Raw genomic sequence first — 27,470 nt, forward strand, 5'->3', positions numbered from 1 at the left:
TCTAACTTAAGGGTTCTTGTGATAGAAGAACTTTGCTCACCATCCAATATAGTGTTATTATTTAAGGCAACTAGAGCACTTGACTGAGTTCCAACAAGTTCAAACTTGTGACCCTGAACAAATCATTTCTTGATTTGCTCATCTGTAAAAATGAGCTGGAAAAGGAAATGGCAAAATACTCCGGTAACCCCCAAAAAAGGAGTCATGAGGAGTTGGGTGCAATTGAAATGGCTGAACATAAAAGTGTAGCTTGTATTTTCACTCTTCTTTTTGTTTGGTTACATTTTATTTTGATTTGTGTGTGTGTGTGTGTGTGTGTGTGTGTGTGTGTGTGTGCTGCACGATAATTGTATAAATAGTATACATATATTGAACTACTTGTCATCTAAGGCTTGGGGAGAAGGGGGAAAGTTAGAACACAGGATTTTGCAAAGGCTAATGTTGAATAATTGTCCATGCATATGTTTTGAAAAATAAAAAGCTTTAACTAAAAAAAAAAAAAATGCAGATTAAACTTTTTAAAAGTGCAACTTGTATCTCCTGAGATAAAGGCAGCTAGATGGTGCAGCAGGTAGAGTGTTAGCAAGACCCCTGTTCCTACCCAGCTTCAGGCATTTCTTAGCTTCCTGATCCTAGGCAAATCACACTCCCTTTTTATCTGTTTCCTTTTAATGTAAATTAGATATAATACTAATACTTACTTCCCTGGGTTGTTGTGAGAATCAAATGAGATAATATTTGTAAAATGCTTTGAAATGTAAAGTGCTCTGTGAATGGGAGCTATTCATAAAGCACTTCCTTAAATAGATAAGGATTTCCCTTTTAGATCACAACCTGTGCACATCTCTGTGCATATTGCTGTCTATATGTTTGCAACCTGTTTTCATACCATCAAAACCTATATAAGCATAATTTGTTTGTGAAACCCCCGTTTGCCAACTTGAGGAGAGAGAAAAAGGAAATAAGGGTAGGGAGTTATATGGTTGGGGACAACTTTTGTGGTCTTTGTGCCGCAAAAGTTTGGTCTTCTTGTTGGTCAGTCATTTCAGTCATGTCTGACTCTGTGACCCCACTTCGGGTTTTCTTGGTGAACATATGGAGTGGTTTGCCATTTCCTTTAGCCCATTTTACAAATGAGGAAACTGAGGCAAACAGGATTGAGTAACTTTCTCAGGGTCCCATAATTAATCCATGGCTAAGGTTGAATTTGAATTCAGGTAAGATGAATCTTTCTGGACTTTCTAGTGCTCCACCACCTTAGTTTGATCAGTTCTCACCAAAAATCTAGATACATTAATGGCTATAGAAAAGTTTATTTTTGTTTTTATACCACTTGTTTTGACACCATATCAAACATAACTAGAAATTTTGGTTATCACCAAGACTTTAACATAAAATTCAAAGCAAAGTTGAGACTGTCTAGAATTATCTCATGATACTTTTACTGATAAGAAATTTTTTGTTTTAATTACCCTGGATTGATTATAAACCATATTGATTTCAATAAGGAGTTTTATAAGCCTTATCTTTTTTTTTTTTATGTAGGTTAATTGTAGATTAGATATACTATTTATACTTCTAATCTACATTGATTAACTTCTGTTACTATAAGTTTTCTCTTCTCTATATGGGAAAATTGTACTTGATTTCAATCATAATTTCATCCTTCAAAAACTGCACAGTACCATCAAGATGCAGTTTTCTTGTCCTTTTGATTTTTGCCAATGGCAAGAACCAGTTAGTGTAGTGTGAATGATGCCTTACTAGAGCTATTACTTTTTTTTTTTTAATATATCTGAATTTATGTCTTAAAGAATCCACAGAATTTATCATGAACAAGAGAAGGAAAGCTGAGCATAAAATGACCTATCCCCAAGATATGGAAAGAGCAAATTTCAAAAATCTCAGAGAGTGGATAGGCAAGGTCTTATGAATTAAAATTCTTTCTGAGAAGTCAGCCAGGTATTTTAGAGAACATGTGGGAATGAAATTCAAAATATTGACCAAAATTCTGATCTGAGAAGATAAAAATCAGAAGTTGTTTGCGATCAACCAACTATCACTTTACATTTTACAAAGATAATGTGCAGAGATTGAAGTCAAAATAGATAATAGGACAAATACAAAAATAAGTTAAAGCTGAGGCTGACCAAGCCCAGTTTGGAAAGAGCTAAAGATTATTTTTTAAAGTATTGAGCTTTTTGAATGCTATATGAATATGATCAAAAAAAGAATAAGAATCTTGCTTGGAGCAGTAGGATATCTGGAAACAAAGAAGCAGCCTACTTCTTTTACTTTTGTTTTCTTTTGTTGAAATGAAAGAACAGAACCTAAAAGGCCACAGCATCACATTGCCCTTAAGAGTGCAAAGTTGTCCTTGATGTATTCTTGTTATTTGATCTAGATGAACTCCATCTTCTGGTTTTGAAAAAGGGGATAGACTTGACCAATGAACTGTTGTCAATGATATTTAAAAAATCATAGAAAATAGATTTTAAAAGAGAAATAAAAGTTTAGTAAAGTCGACTTAAAACAATTATTTTGTCTCATAGTGTATACAATATCCCATACTTATAATCCTCTTGCACAAAGAAAGAAGGACATGCATTTTCTCTATTCTTCTTTGAGGACTGGCTTTTGCCAACATAATTATATAGTTTAGATGTTCAATGAATGTCCAGAAAACGAAGGGACAATCACAAAAAGAATTAGCATTGCTTCATTAAGAGCACGCCACTCACACCAAATGAACTTTATTTACTTTTTTAAAAAAATATTATTACTTGATTAACTATAGAAGCAGTTTACCTGATTTTTAGTGAAATGTTTGATAAAATATCTCATGTTTTTCATGTATAAAAGATGAGGAAGGTAACTAGACAATAATAAGATGGATTCAACCAATTGGACAAATCCATTTGAAAACCCCATTTAGGGATTATATTGGTTTTTGTAAGCGCAATATGAGTCAATAGCAAAGAAAGCTAACTCAGTCTTGGGCTAGGGTTATATAACTTCCAAGAATAAGGAGGTATAAGTTATTTTGTATTCTACCCTGGCTAGACAGTTTCTGGACTTAGTGTATTCAGTTGTGAGTATCATGTTTTAGGAAGAAAATTGATTAGAGAGGCAGCCAGGTGACAGTGTTGAATTGAAACTGGGAAGATCTCAGTTCATTAATCCCTGCCTCAGAAATGTATTAGCTCTGTGTCTTGGGCAAGTCATTTAAGCTTTCTCAGTCTTGTTTCCTCATCTATAAAATGGAGATGATGATAATAATAGTACTTGCCTTCCAGAATTGTTGTGAGGATCAAGTACAAATAAGTCTTTATATGTGTAATATGTTTTGTAAACCTTAAAAGGATAAACATACACACATCTAGCTGCTGTCATGATTAATAATGATTATGATAGCAGATTAATAATGATCTGAAGAATGACTAGCAGAGTACACTAGTTTTGTAGAGGAAGGGGCTGGTTCCAGTCCTATATCTGTCTTCTGTTATTTTTGTCAAGTCATTTATTCTCTCAAGCTTAGGCTCAGTCATTCGAAAATGAGAGAATCAAAGTATATCCTCTGTGTATTGTCCCTTCTAGTACTGAGACTTATAGTTCTCATACAGACATTGTTATAATAAAATCTTTGTATATAGACATTTTCTCTCCCTCCTCCCCTGAATTATTTTAGTGTTGACTTTTTATATTCTTTGAGTCAAAGAAGTATAATTTCGATAAATTCTGTTAAATGTTTTAGCAGAAATGGTATTTAGCTATTCAGGAAGCTCTTGATTTAAAAAGATCAGCTAACAAAAGGTCCTTATAAATATGAACAACTGTATCCCTGTCAAAAGTTTCACTTCTCTGTTTCTCCTTGCTCCTGCCTCTTAGTTGCATGGCTTCTTACCCTTTTGTGTTTTCCAAATGATAGAGCCATCCAAGCCTTGAAGCTTCTGACCCTTAGAAAGATGTGGTGACTTACATTTCCCTGTTCAATGAACTCCTCCCAACCATAAGTCCCTAAACCCCCATATCTCTCTATTACGAGAGCCTTTTACTAGAGTCTTCCACTTCTTTTTGACTCTGCAAGAATAGAAGAAACGACCTTAACTGGGAAGATAATTGTCTTCAAATTCAGAAAACTATAGCATCATTGTTACTGAATAAGTTTCCATAGTGATAATGTTTCAGCTCTATCACTTGATCCAAGTGCCTTAGAAGCTTTTAAAATAATCTGTCATGCAGCTGAACATTATCAATATTGCTTTTCACTTTTATAGAATTGAATGTGTAAGGAGTTCTACTGAAATTTAGAAATAACATTATTGCATAAACTGGGATGCCTAAAGCACTTGATTTTGTGAAACAAGTAAATGCATTGTCGCTACTCCGAAGAAATTGAGCACACTCTTTGAAGGTTAGTGTTTCATCTTTAGGTCACACAACTCCCTGAGTCTGTCTTTTGGTTTGAACCTTTTATTTACTCACTACATTGAACTCTGTGATGCCCAATGAAGACTGGCAGCTGAGCTAGACAGCTCAGACAATTATGTCTGACAATTTTTGCTGGCTTTCAAATTAATTAAATGCATCTCATGTTTAGGTAGGTGTTTTGTTTCTTTGAAAGAGCTTTATGTATTACACATTTTAAATAAGTGACCTTTTTGAGAGGAGGATTTGAGTGTCAATCTGTGATATTATAGGTACAGGGAAACTCAACTAATAAGGAAACTCCCTCTGCCTATGGAGGTGAGTAACAATTCTACAAATTCTATAGTCTTTGATTTGCTAGGGGGCAGTGAGAGATTAAATAACTTGCCTAGTTTCATACAGCCAAGAATCAGTCCACCAGATTTTGAAGCCAAATCGATACTGCCACATTATCGTAATTTATGTTTTACATTCATTACTATATGTGGTAGGCTGTATTGGGATTTTTGAGCTCTTTAATAAAAAAATACATTAGGTTAAAGTCAAGAGAAAATAATGCAATTCACAAATGTTGTCAATTTTTAAATGGCTAATTTTTACCCAGTGCTTTTAATAAATGTCCTCCCAATTCAGTGAGGATCTTAATTTTTTAATATAATTTTAATAGTATTTTATTTTTCTAAATTCATGTAAAGATAGTTTTAAACATTCATCTTTGCAAAAGCTTGTTTTCCAATTTTTTCTCTCTTCCCTCCCTTCTCCCCCACCCCCAACAGCAAGCAATCTGATGTAGTTAAACATGTGCAATTCTTCTAAACATATTTACATATTTGTCATGTTGGGCAAGAAAAATCAGAACAAAGGAGGGGGAAACATAAGACAACAAACAAGCAGCAACAAAAAAATACTGTGCTTTGATCCACATTAAATTTCCATAGTTCTCTCTCTGGATGTAGATAGGACTTTTCTTTACAAGTGGATTGGAATTGCTTTGAATCACCACAGTGTTGAATAGAGCCAAATTTATAATAATTGATCATTACATAATCTTGTTATTATGTACAATGTTCTCTTGGTTCTGCTCACCCCACTTAGCATACATTCATGTAAATCTTTCCAAGCTTTTCTGAAATCAGCCTGCTCATTATTTCTTAGGGAAATAATATTCCATAACATTCATATATCATAACTTATTCACCCATTCTCCAATTGATGGGCATCCACTCAATTTCAAATTCCTTGTTACTATGAAAAGGCTGCTACAAATTTTTTTGCACATTCATGAGTCCTTTTCCCTCTTTCATTTCAGAGGATCTTAATTATAAAATAAAAAGTATAAAACTATAAAGAACTTAAAGAGATGAATCCCACTGTTAGATGATTATGCTCCCATTGGACAAGTTTGGTTTTTCTGGCAGTGAATAGATTGTTGGACGTGGAATCAAGAAGATCTTTAGCAATTTAATAGTTATATCATCCCTTCCTTAATATGCCTTCTTTTCTCCTTTTTAAAATATTGTAATTACAGCACCTACCTCATAGGGTTGTTGTGAGGATCAAATAGAATATTAAGTAAAGTGCTTTTAAAATTTCAAAGCACAATATAATTATTAGTTGTTATTATTATAATATCTTTGAGGGAGAGGAGATGACAGCTCAAATCTATGAGAACTAGGAGAGAACAGTGTCATGAAAATTTAGGGAGGAGAAAATGTTCAGCAATGCCAAAGATTGCAGAAAGATAAAAAAGAATGAAATTTGGCAGTTAAGAGATCAAAGTATATTTCATAGGGTCACAGATTAATTTACTGCCGGAAAGAACTTTAGAGGTTTCTAATCTATTCTTTATTTTGCAGGTGAGTACATTGAGCCCCAGAATGGGAAAATAACTTGCTCTAAAAGTCATATAGGTAGTAAATCCATGGGTTTTTTTGTTTGTTTGTTTGTTTTGTTTTTTGCATTTATATATTCATATGTATATATATTATTACTCAGTGAGCCTTCTGAGTACCGTATTAGGGAGTTGGGGGCATAGTATTTTCCCTGAAGAAGCTCACAGTTTAGATAGTTTAGAAATCACTAATCCATAAAGCAGTAATAGGATGAAAAGAACTCAAGTGAGAGGTAAAATATGACTATTTAGAGAAGCAGGCAGAGGGAGAGTCATCAAAGGAAGCTAATAGTGGAGGTGGGATATGAGCTAGGTTGTGTGTTTGGTTTTTGAGTAGGCAGAGAGCATTCTAGGAGATGGGGGAAGGGAATAAGAGGAATGAAATCCCAGAGGTGAGAATGAACATGGGATGTTTATGGTACAATGAGGCTTGTATGGCTAGGGGGGAGAGAGAGAGATAAAAAAGAGTGTGTGTTCAGGTGCTGAATAAATTAGGTCAGATACATGAATTCGTTTTAGTTGTAGTGTTTTTTTTTTTTTTTTTTTGTTGTTGTTGTTGTTTTTAATATATTTGTTATTTCTCCAGTATTCCTCATTACATCCTCTTCTTGGAACAAAGACAACGTTAAACAAAGCCCAACCAAAAAAGTCAACAGCATAGATTAAAATAGACACATTGCTGTTTAACATTTAAAGCTTTTCACAACCTTTCCTGCCTATCCTAACCTTCTGTGATTCAACTAAAGTAGCTCATTTGGCTGTGGCTCACTCAGGATGTGCTTTCTCCTCTCCCTGAGCCTAAAGCTTCCTCATACCTAGAATGGGCTTTCTTCTTTATCTCCTTCTGATTTCCCTGGTTTTAGTTCAAGATCTGAATCAAATCCCACTTTCTGAAGGAGAATTTTCTCATTTGCCCCTCTCCCAAGTTCTCGCTCTGAGCCAACCCTCCATTTACATTGTATATATCTTTTGTGCTCATAGTTATTTGTATGTTGTCTCCTCCATGAGAATGTGAGCTCCTTGCAAGCAGGGTCTATTTTTGCTTATCTTTATATTTTATGTGTAGTATTGTACCTAACTATAAAAACTTAACAATGTTTATTGTTTTACTAAATGATATATACTACCTTTCATACCTCTAACCGTAGGCATGGGATTTGCTTCATCTGTTCCAACATTGATCATTTCAATTAACCTGAATTTTATTATTGTTCAGCCCTTTCAGTTGGGTTGACTCTTTAGAGTTTTCTTGGCAAAGATATTGGTGTGGTTTACCATTTCTTTCTTCAGCTCATTTTATAGATGAGATCTAAGTTTTGCAGTATTTTAATAGTATTTTCATTTATTATTTTAATCATTGTACATATTGCTTACTTGGGCCTACTTATTTTGCTCTTTATCAATTCATACAGTTCTTCTGATGTTTCTCTTATTGTTGGGAAATATACTCATTGAAAAAATTCTTCTGAGAGCTGCCTTTGATTAATAAAATGATCAAGTTTTGAGAGGAGAGACATAAATAGGGTTAAAATGAACTCTTTCTCTCACAATCCTGACAATTTTCTTCCTTGTGTTTTGTGATCCTTTCCTATTTTTAGACAAACTTTAGGAAATGTCAGTTCAGTAGGCCAGCAACTTATTTTAAAGTTTATAACTTAATCAAAAATATTTAAGGTGTTAATCATATCTGTCTGAAAAATAATGGAGAGCTAGCTGTAAGGGAAGTATTGGAGAGACTTTTTGTTGTTGTTTTTTTTGGGGGGGGTAAATTTTAAATTTCAAGGTATAGAACTCCTTTTATAAGAGACAGTTTTTTTTTAATTTGCTGAAGTGATATATGTGATACATTAGTACATGCAAAGACTGTTGCTATTATTTTTTATTTTACAAGGTGATGAATATTTTTTATTGCTTTTTTTCTACTTTTAAGACATACTGATACATTTTATTTGTTCACAGAGCAATTCCCAGTAAATTGCATTTGCCCATTTCACAGAAAGTATATCTCTGGCAAAGTAAAATTGCCTGATAATCTATTTGTCACAATTAATAATAAAAAGTATTTCAAAAGTCTTAGTATACTTTGAAGCTTTTAAAAGCTTCAAAGTATACTAAGACTTTTGGGAGATCCTGTTATATTACGTACACCCATAATAATTGATATTTGAAATGTATTCACGTTTAATGTTAGAATAAAAATTGCTTGAATTATAAGAGCACCAATCCCTTCTCTTATCCTTTGGATGACATTTTTTTTTCTCTGTTTTTGTGTGGAAATAGCCCAAGCCAACAAAAGGAAGAATGCGCATCCATTGTCTGGAGAATGTGGATAAAGCCCTTCAGTTTCTGAAAGAACAGAGAGTTCATCTTGAAAACATGGGATCCCATGACATTGTGGATGGGAATCATCGCCTGACTCTTGGTCTTATCTGGACCATCATCTTGAGGTTCCAGGTAAAGAACATGACAATGGGGCATTTCTGCACGTTGTTTTTGTGTTTCCAAATTTCAAGGTTGTTCGAATATGATAACATTATTTCCTGGGACAAGGGTAGTATCAGAACCTGGGCAGCCTTTTGGGGACACAGTGGCTGGACAATATAGAGAGACATGGCAGTAGAATCCTTTTGCTCAGTCTCTTTTGTTAGCTTCTTGTCAGTTTTCTTCCCTGCCAAAAATGCCTGTCCTACAATATACCAACCCAACCTGTCACTGCTAAGGACACAGCTTTTAGATACCTGTGCTTTGTGACTGATAGCTATGCTGATAATGTCTTGCCCTTCTGATAAGATTGTACAGAAAACCCTCAGATTTGTAGACAGATATTGTAACTGTTTTTGAAAGGCAGCAGAGTTTGCCTTCTTCCTTGTCTTCCCTTGGGGTAGGATTGTAATCAGTGATCAAATACAAGCCGTTATAGGGTCTCTGCCTAGGCTTGGTAGAGATTGCCCTGATTTGGCAGTAGCCCACAGCATGTAAGCTGCTCAGAGTCCTTCTTAGTGCTGGAGAGCTGCAAGGAATAATAAAGGTCATCTAGTCCTAAATCTTCCTTTCACATACAAAGGACCTGTGAATGAGGGAGGCTGAATAACACACTACTGTTGAAAGACTCTAACTCTTGAGGTCATTACCTTCTACCACATAGCCTCAGTCACTGGCAGAGGGTGTCTCAGGCCAGCGGCAGTTCTGGACACGAGACACTATGGTTATAGTTTCTCTTGACAGGAGCTGTTTGTGAAGTGAATACCTGCCACATTTCTCCCAATCTCTTATTTCATTGAGGAAAGTAACTGGGTTGTGGATGTTCAACATGTCTCAGTGTTCTCTGGTAGCCTTCTTAAGTTACATAATGCACCGCTGACCTCCATTTCATTATGTTAGTGACATTGGCTCTGACCTCTAGGACGTTATCAAATTGGTATTTCCCAGACTGGGAAATTCCCCTAAAACAGTCTCTTTGGGGACTGGAGGGAAAAAAAGGGCTGTCATCAAAGAGAGACACTAGCCACTCTTTGCACCCCACAGGTAAAAGAAACTTAATATATTTTCCCTTTGGTCCAAAGGGAATATATAAATATAAACATATTTAGATACCCATCTAGACCTTTTAAAACATGACTGTATATGGAGTAGAAAGAGAATAGGAACCAGCCTTTGTCATTTGGAAGATTCATTCTTCATATTAACTTTCTCGATAACCTCAGCTTTAAGTGAAAAAAGTGGCTTAATTAGCTGTTTTTTAAAGCAGTAGGACTGATTTTTACAAGCTAGTCTCAGCATCTTGTATTATTTTGTTTTGAAGTTGGTTGTTTATTCAATCTTCCTATGTGAACCTGCCAAACATGTCACACAATTTCTATTCAGTTTCCTCAACTGAAAACCGAGGCTTAATTCCCTCATTTAACTCCCGGGTTGTTGCAAGGGTCAAATGAGATAATATATGTAAAGTGCTTAGCACAGTACCTGGTAAATAGTAGGTACTTAAATAAATGCTTATTTCCTTCCTTACAGTGGAAAAGTTATGGGGTTATTGAGGATGGTAAAATGATTTTTATTAATACTTGATATTGTTAGTAATTTCATTATTATAGTATTAATGCATTATTAAAGTATCAAGAGATTTTAAGCTGAGTTGAGTGGTACTCCCTTTTTCTTGGTCTCTTTCCGTACTTCCCCATTCCATCCATTTGGTTGTCTGAAATGTCTCTCCTGAATTTTTCATGTTGTCTTCCTTTTCTGGGGCATTTCTTTATGTTCCTGTTTTGTCTTGTGCTCTGGGTCTCTGCCCTTTTGCCTGATGATGGTCATCTCTCAGATCCTCCCCTTATCGCTGCTTTGTTGCTGGTCTCCATTCCTTTGTGTCCAGTGTGACCTGTTCCATAACCATGACTCAGATGATTAGTGAGGTTCAATTTGCAGCCCACAATCCTCACTGAACATCACAGGTGGGAGGGAAACAGTGGAAGAGAGTTACCTGAGAAGGGGAGTGATGTGGGCCTGGCAATTCCTTTCTCTAGAGGTCCTTTTCAGAAAGAGAGGAGGGATGCCATATTCACAGAATGTCTGTCCAGAGCCACTTGGGAAACCTATAGATCATTGAGAAAATTGTTTGTTTTCTTGTGTTGTGTTTTAAATGTCAGTCTACTCAAAGAACTGAAGACAATTTGAAATTCAGACCATCTCAGCAGAGGACCTAGTAAATGAAAGTAGAATGATTTTCCCAGCAATCATAATTTATTTTGGTTAAAATTTATCTTGCTCTATTCAGTCTTTTTTATAGGAGAGGATTCACACAAAGGAAAATCATTTGGACAGACATAGATGGATTATGATCTCCATTGATAAAACTGGAGTATTTAGTCAAATCCCATAGTTTGCCCCAGCCTTTTTTCTTTTTTTCTGTTGACATATTGTCTCATCTCTTATAGCTAATAAACTTAATCTCTATCTTATCTCTAACTTTGCGGTGCTCCTTCATTTTATTTGAGTTGAAGGAGGGTAATGCGGGAAAAAGGATGAAAAATTAGCATCAGCATCCTTAAGTTCGCTTCATCAAAAAACTAGCAAATGTCCTTATTTTGCATGAGCAGATTTTATTTCCAGATGAGCTGAGAGTCATAAAAAACAAATCTTTCTTCACAAAGATTTTAGAAAGTCTACAGGTGGTCTTGCATGTAATTTCAGACTGCCATTCATAGTTATTCTGAACTTTTTAGTTCAAATCATTCTTTCTCAATTCACTTTTTGTACATAAGATAATGATTTTGCAATCTCATCCTCATTAAATAACATTTGTTAACTCTTAATCTCAAGAAGGGGCAATGTGGAAAGGAAATGATTTTTCATCTTAGCTAGCTTTTTCCCAGTTACAAGTTCAAAATTAAATCCCAGTGATCTTGCCTTATTGGTTTGGAAGTAGACTATACTTTCCCCAAGAAAATCTGGTTTATCTAAAATTTCAGTGTGGCTCATTGCTAATGTTATATACATTGTATAGATCCACATATTTTTTTTTGCCTATCAAATATTCATTTTGGTGGCTGGGTAGGGTCTATATGTGGTGGTCTCTGTTTCTCCATTCCAACTCAGTATTCATATAAAGAATCCTCAGGAATTTTTGGTGATAGCTTTAATGTGATTGGAAATGTGTAGGAGATGGGGCTTGACAGAAACCAGAGCTACTTGTGCATTACTTAGAATCATAAAATTTTATGGCTGGAAGTGATCTTAGCATCTTCTTCAACAACCTAAGTCTAGAAATAGTGGATACCCAGGGAAATGTATACATGTTCATAGTTATACCTGGAGGCAGTGGTTGACTTTGAATCAGGAAGGCTGGATTCTAATTCTGTTTCAGCCCTTTTTAGCTATGTGACTGAACAAAATCATTTGCCCTCTATTAGCCTCATGTATGAAATAAAAATAATAGCATGTACCTCATAGGATTGTTTCAAGAATCAAACTAAATAAATGTAAAGTTTACTTTAAAGTGTTTTGCAAATGTAACTTATATAGGTCTCCTTAGTATCAACTTAATATTCTTTCTGTTACATCTTGGTGTCTCTTGGTTGCTTAAGAAATTATAAGGTAGTTCAATACCTAGTGATTTGTTGTTCTTTTTTAGTTAATGTTCAAGTGCTTACTCTACCCACAAGTGTGCCAGGCACTAAGCAAGAAAAACGTTCTGCTTTCATAGAGTTTCTAGGCTAGTAGGAATGAAGAAATAAATAGAGCATTTATTAAGCCCTTTCTATGTGCAAAACACTGTTTTGGGGCTAGAGGATAGAGAAGTAAGAATACCCCTGCTATTAAGGGGCTCAAAATCAAATGAAGAAGCTGGCATATAAAAATTTCAGCTGGAAGTCATATGAAAAGGCCCCCCGTGTTCCTTAGGGTGATCTAGCAAAGCAGATGGGGTACCTCTTCTTTAATGTCATGCTGATTGATAAAACATAGCCTCTGGTGTTGAATCATTTGACAGTGACAAAGATTTTGACTTTGGAGAAAGAATTTTGTGCTCTGAGTCTTCAGTAGCTTATGTGTCTAGCCCCTGCAGGAACAGTTACCAGGTTGTACCTCCATAGGATTAGTTTTATCAGAATGGTGGCTGTAGGTACTGAGCCGGAATCATTGCCATTCCCATAATATTCCTATAACAGAAGATTTCTGATATATACCATAAATATAGATAATCCCTATTTAATGCAAGCGACAAAGTACCTATGTGAGCTCCTAAAACAACAAAAGTTATTGCTGATATGGATGAAATTAGGATTAAATCATTTGATTTGGACTTTTTAAAGGTTGAATAGAAAGTCAGCTGGTGGGAGATGGGGGAGTATAGAGCAAGAAAGCATATTTATTAAATAACATGTATAGTATCCCATCTAATTAATAGCTTTTCTGAAAGAATTATACTCTTATGACGGTGTGAAAAGCACCATTTTATTATAAAAAACTTAGCTTGCTATTTCTCCAGAGTTTATAAAACCTTTTATGAAGAGGAAGTATGAGTTGTTTCCTCCTTGCCATATTAATTCATCAGTTTTCATAGTGTTCCCTTCACTGGTGTCTCACCAGCAGAGTAATAAAAAAAAAAAAAAATCAAGTACATTCTGGGTATAAAGAAAGGCTTGTGTGTATCCAAGTCCCTATCTTTGGTCACATCTACAAACTAATTATAAAGTAAAATTCTTGTCCATTTTCCTAACCTCAGAAGCATGCTCCTAAAGAAAGTAGTTCTATGCATCTATTTAGACAAACCCATCTGTCTCCTGTCCTGCTGTGCTCTGGGTATTTGTTGTGTATATCTAAGAAATACATTTGTTCTTACTGACTCATGCAGTTCATCAGTGACCCACTAATCCTACTAATTTTCTTTGCAAATCTTAGATTCAAGATATCAGTGTGGAGACTGAAGACAACAAAGAGAAAAAATCTGCCAAAGACGCATTGCTGTTGTGGTGCCAGATGAAAACAGCTGGGTGAGTGTGAATGGAGATATTCTGGGGAAATGTCTCTTTCCAGGGCTGGAGTTTTTTCCAAATCATTTGTACCATGGCCAGTGGTCCTCTACCAAGAAGAGGATGAGAGAAAAAGAGGAAGCAGCTGTCTTGTGTGTCTGTAACCCAACTGATGTTTTAATCAGTTTTCATTAATTGAAAACATTTGAAATACGTTGAACGTCTATCAAAGAAACATGTTTAAATTTTAATTCAGAAAACTATATGTTCTCTCTCTGTTAATTGAAATTAGTAGGCTATCATTGATGATAAACCTTTCTATGTGGAGTTCATTCTCTCCAGATGTTTTTAGGACCAGTAATAATGAGTTGTAAATATAGACTTGGCTTTAATTTAGTTAATTAGTCCACAAGTATTTATTGAGTATCCTTGGGCACTCGTAAGTACTGTGCTACGTTCTCTAGACCCTTAGGGAGTTTTTAATCCAATAAGGTTGACAAACCTATAATCAAGTATAAGTATAGAATTACAGTCATTATAAAAAAATTAGTATTGAATAGACTCTTGGCTAGATTACAGAAAAGTTTCCAATATATGAAAGGATTGCCCAGAGGTAGGTTCTCCACAGACTTTTGTTTAACCATCAAAATAATCAGTATTAACCCAGGATGAAAAGACAATGTGGCAACAATGACAAGGAAGACTTGACTACTTTGTATTAAAAGAAAATGTGAGTATTTGGGTCTTGGTGACCTCACTGTCCAAACAGCTTTACTGGGATACAATGGAGACCAGTAATCCTGATGATTCTGGGCCGTACTTAATTAAACAAATGCTTATTAAGTAGCTCTCATGTAGAAAACATTGTTTGAAGGTGCTTATGGTCACAATGATAGATTTGGGAGACTTCTCAAGGAGCTTCTGATCTCATTGGTAGGAATGCAGTATAGAAAATAGCTCTTGGTACAGAACAGTAGGAAGTGAACACACTTTTAGCTACCTGGTATGGAGGAATTAACACCTGCGTTCAGTTTTGAAGAAGGAAAAGGCCTTTAACAGCTAGAGACAAGAGTGATTCATTTCAGATATTTAGATAAAAATCGATCAATAAATATTTATTCACTATCTGCTATATCCCAGGCCCTGATTGATCTTGGTATTTAAAAGAAGCAAAGACGGTCAGTTCCTGTCCTCAAAGATCTTAAAATCTCATAAATTTAATAGAAAAGAATGAAAATGAGGGATCACTAATGAGATAGTGAAGAGGACTTTTTGGCTAAAAAGCATCCAGGAAAAGGCAGTATAAGGGATAAGACTTTGAAAGTGGATTGGAACCAAATTCTAGAGGACTTGGATGTCACTGTTGGGCGGGGTTACAATTTATTATAGGATCCTGATTAGAAGGAATCATGAATCTCAGAAAAGTATGTATTTGAATTCTCACAGTGATTATTAATTGCATCATTATATAAATAGGCAGTGTAAATTTGAATAATATGACCACTTCAGGAAGATTCATTATTCCCACTAATCAGAACCTGGCTTCTTTTTGTAGGCAGAATGGGACCACTGAAATATTATTGGGCTGAGGAGTGAAGAGATTGAAGTAATTCATTGAGAAGAATATTTGTGTGGGAGGGCGTGAAGTAGAAATTTGAAAGAGAACAAACAAATGATAAAATGAATAGTTACAGGGCTAGCATAGTTGATGATTCAGGCAAGGAAAAAATACTTATCTGAATGAAATTAGGTAGTTGGAGTAGCAATGGAAAAGAGTATGGGAAGTGTATTAGAAGAGCAATAATCACAGGGTTTAGTAACCAATTGGATAGCATTTTCTCATTTTTTCCTTTTCTATGGGTGTGATTTTCGAATTCCACTCTCCCTTATACTAACTTTATTCCTTCCTTCCTCAGTAAAAATTCCAGATCCTAGTATAGTGGGGTTTAGTGTATCAGGAAAGCATAGTTGTAAAGGAAAGAAGACTAGATTTTTTTTTTTTTTTTTAAAGAAAAGTGGTATTAAAAATTCAAACATTCCATTCAGTGTTAGATTGAATTACAAAATGGACAATCTAGGTAGCCCAGAGAGCTCTCTGCCTTATTTGAATTGTAGTTCCAAGAGATCCTTGAAATACTTGGCTCTGATTTGAAATTCCTTTTTAACATTCATAGACTGATTTTTATTGCATGCATATATATATATGTATATATATGAAATGTATGAAGCACCCTTTATTTAGCTTGTTCTCTTTCTTCTTTTGTTTTGACTTTTGCAGATATCCCAATGTCAACATTCACAACTTTACTACTAGCTGGAGAGATGGCATGGCTTTTAATGCACTTATACACAAACACCGGTAAGTCCTTAAAAAACATGCTGAAGAGTTTTAGGTATAGTGAGGTTATTCCTTTGTGGCAAAGTGGCAAAGTTTTTGACTTTCAAATCTATAGGATTATAAGTTCAGCAGTAGTAGATAACTCACATCTCATGTGGGGATGTGGTACCCAATGTCTGTCTTCCCTTTAGTTTAAACAGCACCAAGTGCTTGCCTTTGCATGAATACATTTGGAACTTTGACCTCAAGACCATAAACTGTGTTTTAGATACTGGTGAAGCTATAGGTGTTTTTTGTTTTGTTTTTGTTTTGTTTTGTTTTGTTTTTTTAGTATTTCCCTCAGTTTCAAAATATCCTGGAGAACAACATTGTGGTATCCTTAGTTAGCTTTTCTTTTATTGTGTTTTATACTTCTGACCCATCTGTTTTCAGACTGTAAATTACATTTTTGGGGGGATTGTGGGGGCTTTTTATTTATCTACATAGACCTGACCTGATTGATTTTGACAAACTGAAGAAATCCAATGCACATTACAATCTTCAGAATGCTTTTAACCTGGCAGAGCAGCATCTGGGTCTCACCAAACTCCTGGATCCAGAGGGTAAGGGTTCTATTGTTCACCAAATGCTTATTGGTGTATACTGTGTGGTGTCAGGTATCATATAAAGATAAAAAATGAATGTCCCTGTCTTCATGCAATATATTGGTTTAGCAAGGGAGTAGAGAGATATGTACAAACCATTCTAACACAAATAGTATGTAATGCTAGATGAAGTGGTGATGAGAAGGAATAAAGTGCTGTGGAATCTAAAGGAGGTAAAGTACTTCTTCGTAATATAAATGGAAGGTCACTCACAAGACTTTGCTGGAAAAAGTAGCATTTGAGCTGGTCCTTGGAGGATGAGTAGGATTCCAGGTGAAAGTTTAGTTAGGGATTTAGTACATCCCATATATTTGGAATAATTTGTGCAAAGTGGCACATGTGGGGAAATATAAATTAACGTTTTTAAAAAGCTAACTTTAGTATCATAAATAAGGCAAGATGGGAAAGAATGTTGAGAAGGTAAATTGGTAGCAGATTGTGGGAAAACCTTGAAAATCAACTTTAGAACTTTGACTTTTATTTCATAAACAGAGAGAATTATTGAAGGGTTTCGAGTAGGGTAATGGTTTTGTGAGTGATGATTTAGGAAGAATTATTGAACAGTTGTGTAAAATAAATCATTAAGAGGGTAAGAATAATGAGATAGACTAGAAGCTTGGAAAATAAGTAGGAGATTATTGCAGTGGGTCAACATGAGATTATAAGAGTGTGAAATATCAAGTTGTCAGTGATTTGCTGCTACCTTAGATGTCACTTGGCTTCTAAAACTTTTAGGTGGTGGTCCTTTCCACTTCATACCCTTTTAGTAAATGGGCTAAGAATTCAGAGGCAGCTTTTGCTAATAGAAACAGCACGTGTTTTAATGTTGGTCTTTATGCTTATTACAGTGAGAAACAGTATTAGGAATTAAGATATAATGGAAAAAGGATTAGTTTTGGAGTCAAGTCCTGGCTCTGACACTTCTTAGCTGTGACCTTGGACACTATCTCTGGATTTCAGTATCCTCATTCGTAAAATAGGAATGAGTGATGGAAGTTGATCTAAAATAATCTCTAAAATATCTTCTAGTTCCTTCTCTCTACTTTGTAAAATACCTAGCTCAGGTAAAGGACCACTTCCTACATGAGACTTTTCTTAGTTCCTCCCCTTCCTTTAGTTATCCTTATTCTCTCCATTTTTGTATATATTTTGCATTATTTACCAGTATACATGGTCTATGTTCCATAAACCCTTTTAGATCAATCAGGGACTGTTTTGTTTGTTTTTGTTTCTCCAGCATCTCCAAGCTTAGCCCTATATACTTATAGCAATTACTTAATAAATGTTTGTTGAATTGAATCCTATGGAAGAAAAATAACATTTACAACTTCAATGGCTTCTCCCCTTCTACTGCCCATTTTTTATCTTTAAGACTCTTCTGATTAGGCTCAATTTTTATGACTAGGGTTTCTTGTGATAATATATAATGTCCATGAAAAAGTAACTGGGTGAGGGAGGGGGAACATATTTTCTGAATAGTAACAGTATTTTAGAGCTGACTTCAGAGATAGATCTCTGCTTTTGGCCCTTAGAACAGTAGAATGTTTATTTTGTAAATTCAGGCTAGTGAGCAGAGATCTAAGCTGACCCCTGCAGTGTGTTTCCCCTGGTTGTATTTCCTGCTAACATCAGACTTCATTTTAGTACAGCCTGTAATAAGAACTTCTTTCCAAATTAAAAACCACATTAGAATAGATGATTTGTTTTGTGGTATTAGAACTTCCTAAGTGTGTTACAGTACAGCTGGACATGAAAGTAGAATTGAGGGACTGGGGGAGGAGAAGGAAACAGAAAAAAAGAAGGAAAAAAAAAGTTTAAAGTTCTTAAAAGTTTAGAACAGGAAGCTTAGCTACCAGAGGGCAGGTAGAGGTCATGAGACTGCCAGGCAAGCTTCTTTCTATTTTCCAATATATCAAATTCCCTCATATATTCAGTACAGGAAACTGAGATAAAATTATCTCTAAACTAACCCATTACATGATTCTCCAACATAAATACAAACTAAAATTTTATGGGTGGCATTGTATTTCTTAACTCCCTTGACATAAAATTACTCCCTATTTTTTACTTGCACTTTGGTACTAAATTTTTTTTTCTATAACAATGGCAAAGTATTTTATCAATAATTTGTATTTAAATAATTTTTGTTATAACTATTTGCATGAAGAATGGAAGCAAGGTATATGAACAGAACACTGGATAGGGAGTAGGGAGTCTGGACACTTGAATTCTAGCTGTGTTTCTTAAAGGTCAACTTATTACTACTCTAGGCCTCTGTTTCCTCATCTATAAAATGAGAATATGTGGCTAGATCAGAGCTATCAGACATGTGGCCTGTAGCATCCATGAGCACAACCTAAACTAATTTAAATGTAATTGGGAAATTTTTTCACATTTTAAGAAAAATACAGTAAAAGATAGATAATATCACATTTTAAAATTAAGTCAAAATGAGATCCACAGAAATCCTTATGTACAAAGTTAGTGACTCCTGTTTCTGTTTTGAGTTCCTTACCACTGGGGTAGGATAGATGATCTTTAAGATCTTGTACTTGTAATATAAGGTATATATTAGATTGTTGAAAAAGTGACATTGACAAGAATGAGGTGACGGTCCTTTCCACTTCATACCCCTTTAGTAAATGGGCTAAGAATTCAGAGGCAGCTTTTGCTAATAAAAACACTACGTGTTTTAATGTTAGTCTTTATGCTTGTTACAGTGAGAAACAGTGTTAGGAATTAAGACATAATGGAAAAAGGACTAGTTTTGGAGTCAGGTCCTGGCTGGCTCTGACACTTCATACCCCTTTAGTAAATGGGGCTAAGGATTCAGAGGCAGCTGAAAAAAGTTTGTGAATGGAATTAAAAAGCCAGTTTAGAGCAATAAATCAGTCGCTGCCCTAATGGAAAGTATTGTGGCACACTAGATAAGAGAAGTGCTGGGAAAACCTTTTCTGTTCTGTGATCTTGGTCGTTCAAAATCTGTGTAAGCAACGCTGCTTTGCACAGAAGGTATCAACTTGCATCAGTAGAGGAAGTTTTCTTTACCTATGAAATCAAAGGGGTCTATCCCCTAAACTTTACTCTGAGATTCAGAAGTACATTTAAAGTAGATGACTTTCTGTTTTGGAAGACACCAGCAGAGTATTATCAACTTAAGTTATAAAGAAGCCCATCCTTCACATAGCTTAAAATTGTGTAAATTTCTGGAACAGAGTGATTATTTAGGTTTTTTTTTTTTTTTTCTTAGCACATAGCAAAATGCTTTGTAAGGAGTAGGCACTAAATAAATATTACTCAAATTTAGTCAAATTTCACTTTCAAAACTGCCATTTTTCTGGCCCTTCACAAATTATTCTTCTTCCCACCCCCCATCAATGATAGCACAATCTTATAAAGAAATGCACTTGAGTGGGAGCCAGTAAGCTTGGGGTTCCTTCCCCACTTTTGTTGTTTGTGAACAAATCTCTTAATCCTGTGACTCCGTTTTTTTGTTTTCCCTAAAAGGGAATATTACTTTTTTGGTCTGCGTCATAGAGTGGCTATAAGGAAGAAAAAGAAGTATTGTAGATTCAATAATTCAATTCAGCAAACATTTATTAAGCACCTACTACAGTCCAGGCATTGTCCTAAGCACTGGATGTTGCAAAAACTCTTCCAATCTACCCTACTTTTCATCACAGCTCTCTTCCCTTCCCCCCATTCTTTTTTCCCCTTCTGTTTTTTTCCTTCATTTAATTGTGCTAGATCTCCTCATTGCATGGTGGACTTTGAATTTGATAAAAGCACAGATCAAATCTTCAGTAAACTTCATGTTCAGCTTTAGTAGGCATTTATTTTTGTTTCCTATATTGAATAAGGGAATAAGATGAATTCCCTTTGAATCTACTAATTTGAATCTACTAATTTCAGTCTTTACCATATATTCTTTCATGTTTTTAAAACCTATGAAATCTCTCCCCCCACCCCCCCACCCCTTTTTTTTTTTTAGGTTGTGGTAAGGACAACAAACACTTCCATAGGATATTAACTTACCTCATTTGCAAGAGTATCATTTACAAAAAGTCTTTTCCTTGCTATGAATTCCACTAGCTTTTAATTTTGTTTTCTTCTATATTGTGTATTCTCACATATGGCTTGTATATTATCTTTAATTCTTGTCTAGTTTTTTTTTTTTTTAGGCTTTTTCTTTGCAACTAGATTACAAACCTTGCTAAGGGATAAGACCCTGTGTCATTTGTGTGTGTGTGTTATCTTCAATGACAAATAGTGTATCCTGCCCATTTAAAGTTTGTGTGAATGACCAAAGAGACAGTATTATCATTGTACCTTCATTATTCTTAATTAATAATGCCCTATAGTGATGCCTTTGAATATACTTGATTGAGTTGTTGAATAAACTCAGAAATTCTCTCTCTTGGTTCAAGTGATTCTTGTTTTTGGGGTGATAAGAAGCATTTAAAAAAACATTGAAATTAATCTTCTCTTGGTCACAGATATCAGTGTGGACCATCCTGATGAGAAATCCATTATTACTTATGTGGTGACATATTACCACTACTTTTCAAAGATGAAGGCCTTAGCCGTTGAAGGAAAACGCATTGGGAAGGTAAGTTCGCTAAGATTTTACAAGTTTCTGTGAAATTGTATCTGTTTCTCAATATATTCCTGGGCTGATTACACTTTTCTCTTCCCGGCCAGTCAGTAAAACCAGTAAAAAGTTTTATGAAAAACAGTAAGGATAGCAGGAGGATTTGGGGCTGTAGGTCTTTGGAAACATCGGGCATCATGGACATGAAATCTAAACAATAAGCCCCTGTGCCTCCTACCAAAGAATATATATCATATTTAAGAATTGATTTGAGGCTCATAGGAATTCCTGCACACCTGAAAGAGGGCCATATGATTGAAGGGCTGGTTTTGTTAACAATAGGTTAGAGTCAGCCAGATTAACAGAATGTAATTATTTTCCTGGCTTTTTATTTCCCTACTCAAAAAAGTGCTGTCTTCTGATTCCAGCTGTAGTTTGTGTCCCCTTTCTAAAGAGGACCAAATGATATTATCCTGAACACCCAGGTTGGAGCAGCAAGACTTGAATTTGAATATGGCCTCAGACACTTATATGATCCTGGGCAAAGGCATTTAATCTCTCCTTGTTATTTAATCCTCATTGGGGTGTCATCAGAATCAAAAAGAAGAAAAGCACTTTGCAAACCTTGAGAACTATTCACACTTAAAAATTTCTTAAAATTTAGAAAATGCACTAGAAGAGCATGGAACAAGATAACTGCCCTTTTTTATCTGAGTTGGGCCTTTGGGATTAGAAATTAAGAAGCTATGTTTTTAAGGCCCTGCTTATGATTCCAGATATTAAAGAATGAATTGAATTCATTTCTCAGATTTGATAGTTACAGTCCTTTTAGCCCACAACACCAGAAAAATAAAGTGACTATTCTTGTAGCATGGGGTATGTATATGAAGATATGTTTAATGTTTTAATCTTATATAAAGATTATCTCATTTCTTAATGTTTCTGATTCTTGTTAGGTGCTTGACAATGCCATTGAAACGGAGAAAATGATCGAGAAATATGAATCACTAGCCTCAGACCTCTTGGAGTGGATTGAACAAACCATCATTATATTGAACAATCGAAAATTTGCCAACTCCCTCGTGGGAGTCCAACAGCAGCTACAGGCATTCAACACTTACCGCACCGTGGAGAAACCACCCAAGTAAGACATAATGAGGAATGCCTCTGTTTCTAAGGTCTAGGCTCTTGAAATGAATTTACTACATACTGCACATATGGGGGGACGAGGACTTTGCCACAAAGTGTTGTCCATTTTCCTGACTCCCTGATTGTGATTTCATTTCCTCTTATCCCCTGTCTCATCCCTTCTCACCTGATTATATATCTCAGAAAGTAATTGTGAGCCTTTCTTATTCCATCACAAGAGCTGGAAGGGTATTAGTAAATTATAGAACTCTCAGGAAGGACAAAGCAAGAATAATTCAGGAGCCCAACAGCTTCCTCAGCAGATAGAAGAAACCATACTCAGCCTTTCTTAGCATGGTCACTCTTAGCCTCAGCTTTCTGAACTTATGGTGTGCTCTGACCAGCCCTGTCCTGATACCTGAAGGTTTTGGGGGATGAGAGAACCTCAGCAGGGTCTCATAATCATTATTACTATATGAAACATGAGAGACAGCCTCTCATGGGGATTTGGAGAAACTTAAGACATGAAGTCTTATTTGGGGAATATGGCTTCAGGAGTCCAAGATGGGTAGTATAACTCTGCTATTGTAGGGCTACTAATTGCTGTCCTTCAGGAATTTATAGTGTGACTTAAGTTATAATTTCACCATTTTTTTCCTAATTGAAGCATGCCACTGGTACATGAAATCCTATGGTGTAATGATATGCTTGGCTGATCATATCTTGAGATTACAACATTCTTTAAAACACTTGGTATCCTCCCTCTTTCTTTTCTTTTTTCCTCCTCTCCTCTTTCACACACTCTGACACAAAACAAACAACAAAAAACATCCAGTTAATTCTGAATTTCCTAGCTGGGTCACAACCCATTTCTGATTGTGAAAGTTCCTGGAAAAAAATAGATGAGCTAGTCATTTGAAATCCATCTTTGTTAAAAGCATTCAGCCAATTTCTCTGTAAAAGAAGCCTATTTTCTAAGAATTATCTCTAAACCTTATTTGAAATAATAAGAGACTATTACAAATAGCCACACATATGAGTGATAATTTCTGCCATTTTGCTGAGCCCCAACCCACCAGTCGTTTAAAAAACCTGCTTTGGACAAAGCACCTGGTACTAGTCCATAGAAAGCCCAATAGTTGACCCTCTCCTGTATGTGCTGTCCTGTCCTGCCTTCTCATTCACTTTCTCCCTACCCTCATGACTAGCTCTGTCATGAGAAGTGATATGAAGAATGTGGTAAATAATGCTGATTGTATCTGTTTTTGTGTCTCTCAGATTCACAGAAAAAGGAAATTTGGAAGTACTTCTTTTCACCATCCAAAGTAAAATGAGAGCCAATAATCAAAAAGTATATATGCCTCGGGAGGGAAAGCTCATCTCAGATATTAATAAGGTAAAGTTATTTCAACCATTTGTCTTCATCTGCTCTAAACATGAGCAATAATGCTGTATATTTGATCTGGACATCTGGCATGTATTACATTGATATGTAATATATGCTCCACTTTAAGGTGAAACACAGAGGTGTTTCTTTTTCACTATGTCCATATTCCTTTAGCTTACTAATTTATACTCCCTGGGCAGTTAGATCAATTTATTCTTTTGTGGATTGTGATAAATCTTAAGCAAGTGACTTGAGTGTCTTTGGACCTGGAAGGAGACTTTTCAACACTTATTACTTCATTTATCTGGAATTTCCCAAGCAGCAGTTTTTTAAACTCTCCAGCCTGCCTTTTGTTACAGCAAATACTGAATTACACAACTTGTGCACCAACCATGTTAGGTTATTTCATGTTAGGCAATATCCCCTTTTATAATTTAAAGAATCTGGAAAGGTGGTTGGAGATAAGCATTCTTTTTGAGTGGAATTCTGTGATTTTTAATAAGAAGTCTATTTTATGAGAACATTTTTAATGGAGCCAACCAGTTAGATTTATGGGGGGGGGGGGGGAACGACCCCACAGATATGAGGAATCTGTTAAAAAAAATCTTTTTTCTAATCTGCAGTTTTATTGGTATAAGAAATAACCTGTAAGAAGACTCTTCCTTTACCAGCATAGCTAAGAATTCCTTTTTGATTTAGTCTTAGTTGTCTAGAACACTGGTGAGGTAAGTGACTTGCCCAGAGATGGACAACCAGTATTTGTCAGAGGCTGGAGTTTAAACATAGGTCTTCCTGACTCTTGATGCTGTTATCAACTATGCCCACTGTTTTATGGGTTTTTTGTTTGTTTTTTATAGGAGAAATCAGCAGTCCTACATTTTAGACTGTTTATAAATTTTTTATTTGGGAGCTTAGGGCAGGGTCAGGCTGGATGTGGATTTTATATAACTAGAGTTTCCCAATATGATATTCATTTCTCCTTCGCATGGAAGTTTAAAAAGGGCTCAATTTAGCTCTAATATTTCTAACCTATGTAGCTTATTTTATTCTCATTACTACTAATAAGCATTTACCTTCCATGAAACTGAAGGAGAAATTTACCAAGATTTGACACATCACTACAAATTTGAACACTCTCCACTATTGTTGGCTTTTTGTTGTTAGCAGTTTTTTTTTTTTTTTTGTTTGTTTGTTTTGTTTTTTTTTTGGGGGGGGGGGCGAGGAAAAGTTCCCCTATTCTAGGATTTTACCAGAAATATAAAATCTCAATTTCCTCTTCCATGACAGACTAGGTGATCTTAAAGGTCCCATCTAACTTTATATTCTCTGATCTCTAATCTCAGTTGACTAAAAGCCAAGGAGGTTTGCTTCATTAGACCCATCTCAGGAAAGTATTGTTGTTTTCCTCCAAATCCTTAGGCCTGGGAACGACTGGAAAAAGCTGAACATGAAAGAGAACTGGCACTGCGGAATGAGCTCATAAGACAAGAGAAACTGGAACAACTTGCTCGGAGATTTGATCGCAAGGCAGCTATGAGGGAGACATGGCTCAGTGAAAATCAACGCCTGGTTTCTCAGGTTGGGTCTCAAGTCCTGTTTGTGGGGCCAGGATGATTACCTTCCATGGCCAAGAGGAAATACCCACTTGATGTGCTTTAGACAAATAAGCCAGCCATTTTTGCTTAGAGAAAAGGATGAGGCAAGGGGAGGAGAAGAGAGAATATACACTTATTAAGCACCTACACTAAGCATTGTGCTAAGCGATTTACAAATGTTATCTTATTTCATCTACTCTGATAAAGAATTGGAGTTTGTTAACATAGGCCTTATTTTCATAGAAGCTAAGAGACAGAGTAACCCCACAAGGTCATCTTTTAAGAGGATATTTATCCTCCTTAATCACTTTCTTTCCCATTTTAATCTAAATTTTCATTTGTTTGGTGGTAACATAGACATTCTCTTTTTTAGAGTTAGTGGGTATGTTTATATAACTCAACATTTAAAAGTAAGTACAAAAAAATTCTCCCTTCCCACAGGCTCTTAAACCAGCTCACCCTTGTCCAGGGCAAGTTTATATTCCCTGGATACCTGTATAAATTAAAAAATAAAATAAATAAAACATGGGCACCTTTGAGTTAATAGAAGGTAACTTGAAGGTAGAGATAAGTAATAACCATTGTTCATTACTGGTCTTAGGACTGGAGATTAATGTTTCCAAAATCCTGATAAATTAGGGATACACATGATCTGTTCCTTCCCTTAAATCAGAGGTAATTTGGGGGAAAGGATACATGAATTCTGGGGCAAGGCTAGAATCATATGGGGAGATGTCTTAGGAGGTTCTTTTCCCAAAACTCTCATGCTCTCTTGTAGGACAACTTTGGGTTTGACCTTCCAGCTGTGGAAGCTGCCACTAAAAAACATGAGGCTATTGAAACAGACATTGCTGCCTATGAGGAACGTGTCCAGGCTGTGGTAGCTGTAGCCAAAGAGCTGGAAGCTGAGAATTACCATGACATCAAACGTATCACGGCAAGGAAGGACAATGTCATCCGCTTATGGGAGTACCTGCTGGAGCTGCTCAGAGCACGAAGGCAGCGTCTTGAGATGAACTTGGGACTTCAGAAGATATTCCAGGAAATGCTTTACATTATGGATTGGATGGATGAAATGAAGGTAAAAGATTTCCTGCATTTATAGACACTTTACTAAAGCCAGCTAGATTTTGCTTCGAGGAAAACTGGAGCCTCATCTGCACATTGTATATTGTAGACATTATATATCCTTACCTTTGAACCACTCCTTTCTCTATTTGCATTAGTGTGAATGAGAGAACACAATGAAACAGTGAGGAGACATGTGTAGTTCTCAAATGATCTCCCATAAGAAGTGAATAAAGTGGGGAATGAAAAGATTCAAGTATGTATGTAGATGGTGGTGTGTATAACTGGAGTTTTGACCATAGCATGGTGTTCTATAAGTAATCCAAAAGGAGATTTTTCAGAAAACCTTCCAAGTTTAGCTTCCTACCTATTTTCTAGCTCTATCTTCCATAAAATAAATGGTCTAAGTGTAGATTATTACAAATGTTTGGGAATTGTGTCTTGTTGGAAGAAAAGATAATTTATACAGCTTTTCCCTTTTCTCCAGAAAATAGCCCTGTTTCTATTACTGTTCATGCTGGATAGGTCTTTAAGACATTCTGCATATCTGGGCAGAATTCTTAATAGAAGGAAGTTAACCTCATAGAAAGGTGAAGGACATTTTAAAGACATTGGTCCTGGCTCAGTTTCATCATATCCTTTTTTCGTCATGTTTCTCTCAACATAACTTTTTTTCTTTTCCTTAGTATTCGTTTTTTTTTTTTTTTTTGGCTGAGGCAGTTGGGGTTAAGTGACTTGTTAAGTATCCGAGATCAGATTTAAATTCAGGTCCTTTTAATTTCAGGGCTGGTGCATTTCAACATACTTAAGAGGCCTTGCACTTATTTATTAAGACCTATCCCAAATAGGATAAACTTGTCTAAATTCCCATTGTTCTAGATTTTAAATATTCTCAACTAGTTGTAGCATATCTTAGTAGGATACTGATAACAAGTAG

General features: G+C 35.6%; 1 protein-coding gene across 2 annotated transcripts in view; it reads left to right on the forward strand.

Moving 5' to 3' along the window:
• SPTBN1 (spectrin beta, non-erythrocytic 1) overlaps positions 1 to 27,470 on the forward strand; it is a 265,930-nt gene that overhangs the window by 180,238 nt on the left and 58,222 nt on the right. For both annotated transcript variants that reach the window (XM_051975275.1, XM_051975276.1), the window contains 9 exons: positions 8,600 to 8,773; positions 13,712 to 13,803; positions 16,061 to 16,141; positions 16,607 to 16,722; positions 21,261 to 21,373; positions 22,312 to 22,499; positions 23,762 to 23,879; positions 25,290 to 25,448; positions 26,244 to 26,546. In XM_051975275.1, coding sequence (XP_051831235.1) covers positions 8,600 to 8,773; positions 13,712 to 13,803; positions 16,061 to 16,141; positions 16,607 to 16,722; positions 21,261 to 21,373; positions 22,312 to 22,499; positions 23,762 to 23,879; positions 25,290 to 25,448; positions 26,244 to 26,546 — 1,344 coding nt within the window. The remainder of the gene's footprint in view (positions 1 to 8,599; positions 8,774 to 13,711; positions 13,804 to 16,060; positions 16,142 to 16,606; positions 16,723 to 21,260; positions 21,374 to 22,311; positions 22,500 to 23,761; positions 23,880 to 25,289; positions 25,449 to 26,243; positions 26,547 to 27,470) is intronic.

Source organism: Antechinus flavipes, chromosome 2, assembly GCF_016432865.1.
Source record: "Antechinus flavipes isolate AdamAnt ecotype Samford, QLD, Australia chromosome 2, AdamAnt_v2, whole genome shotgun sequence".
In the NCBI taxonomy this organism is placed as follows: Eukaryota; Metazoa; Chordata; class Mammalia; order Dasyuromorphia; family Dasyuridae; genus Antechinus; species Antechinus flavipes.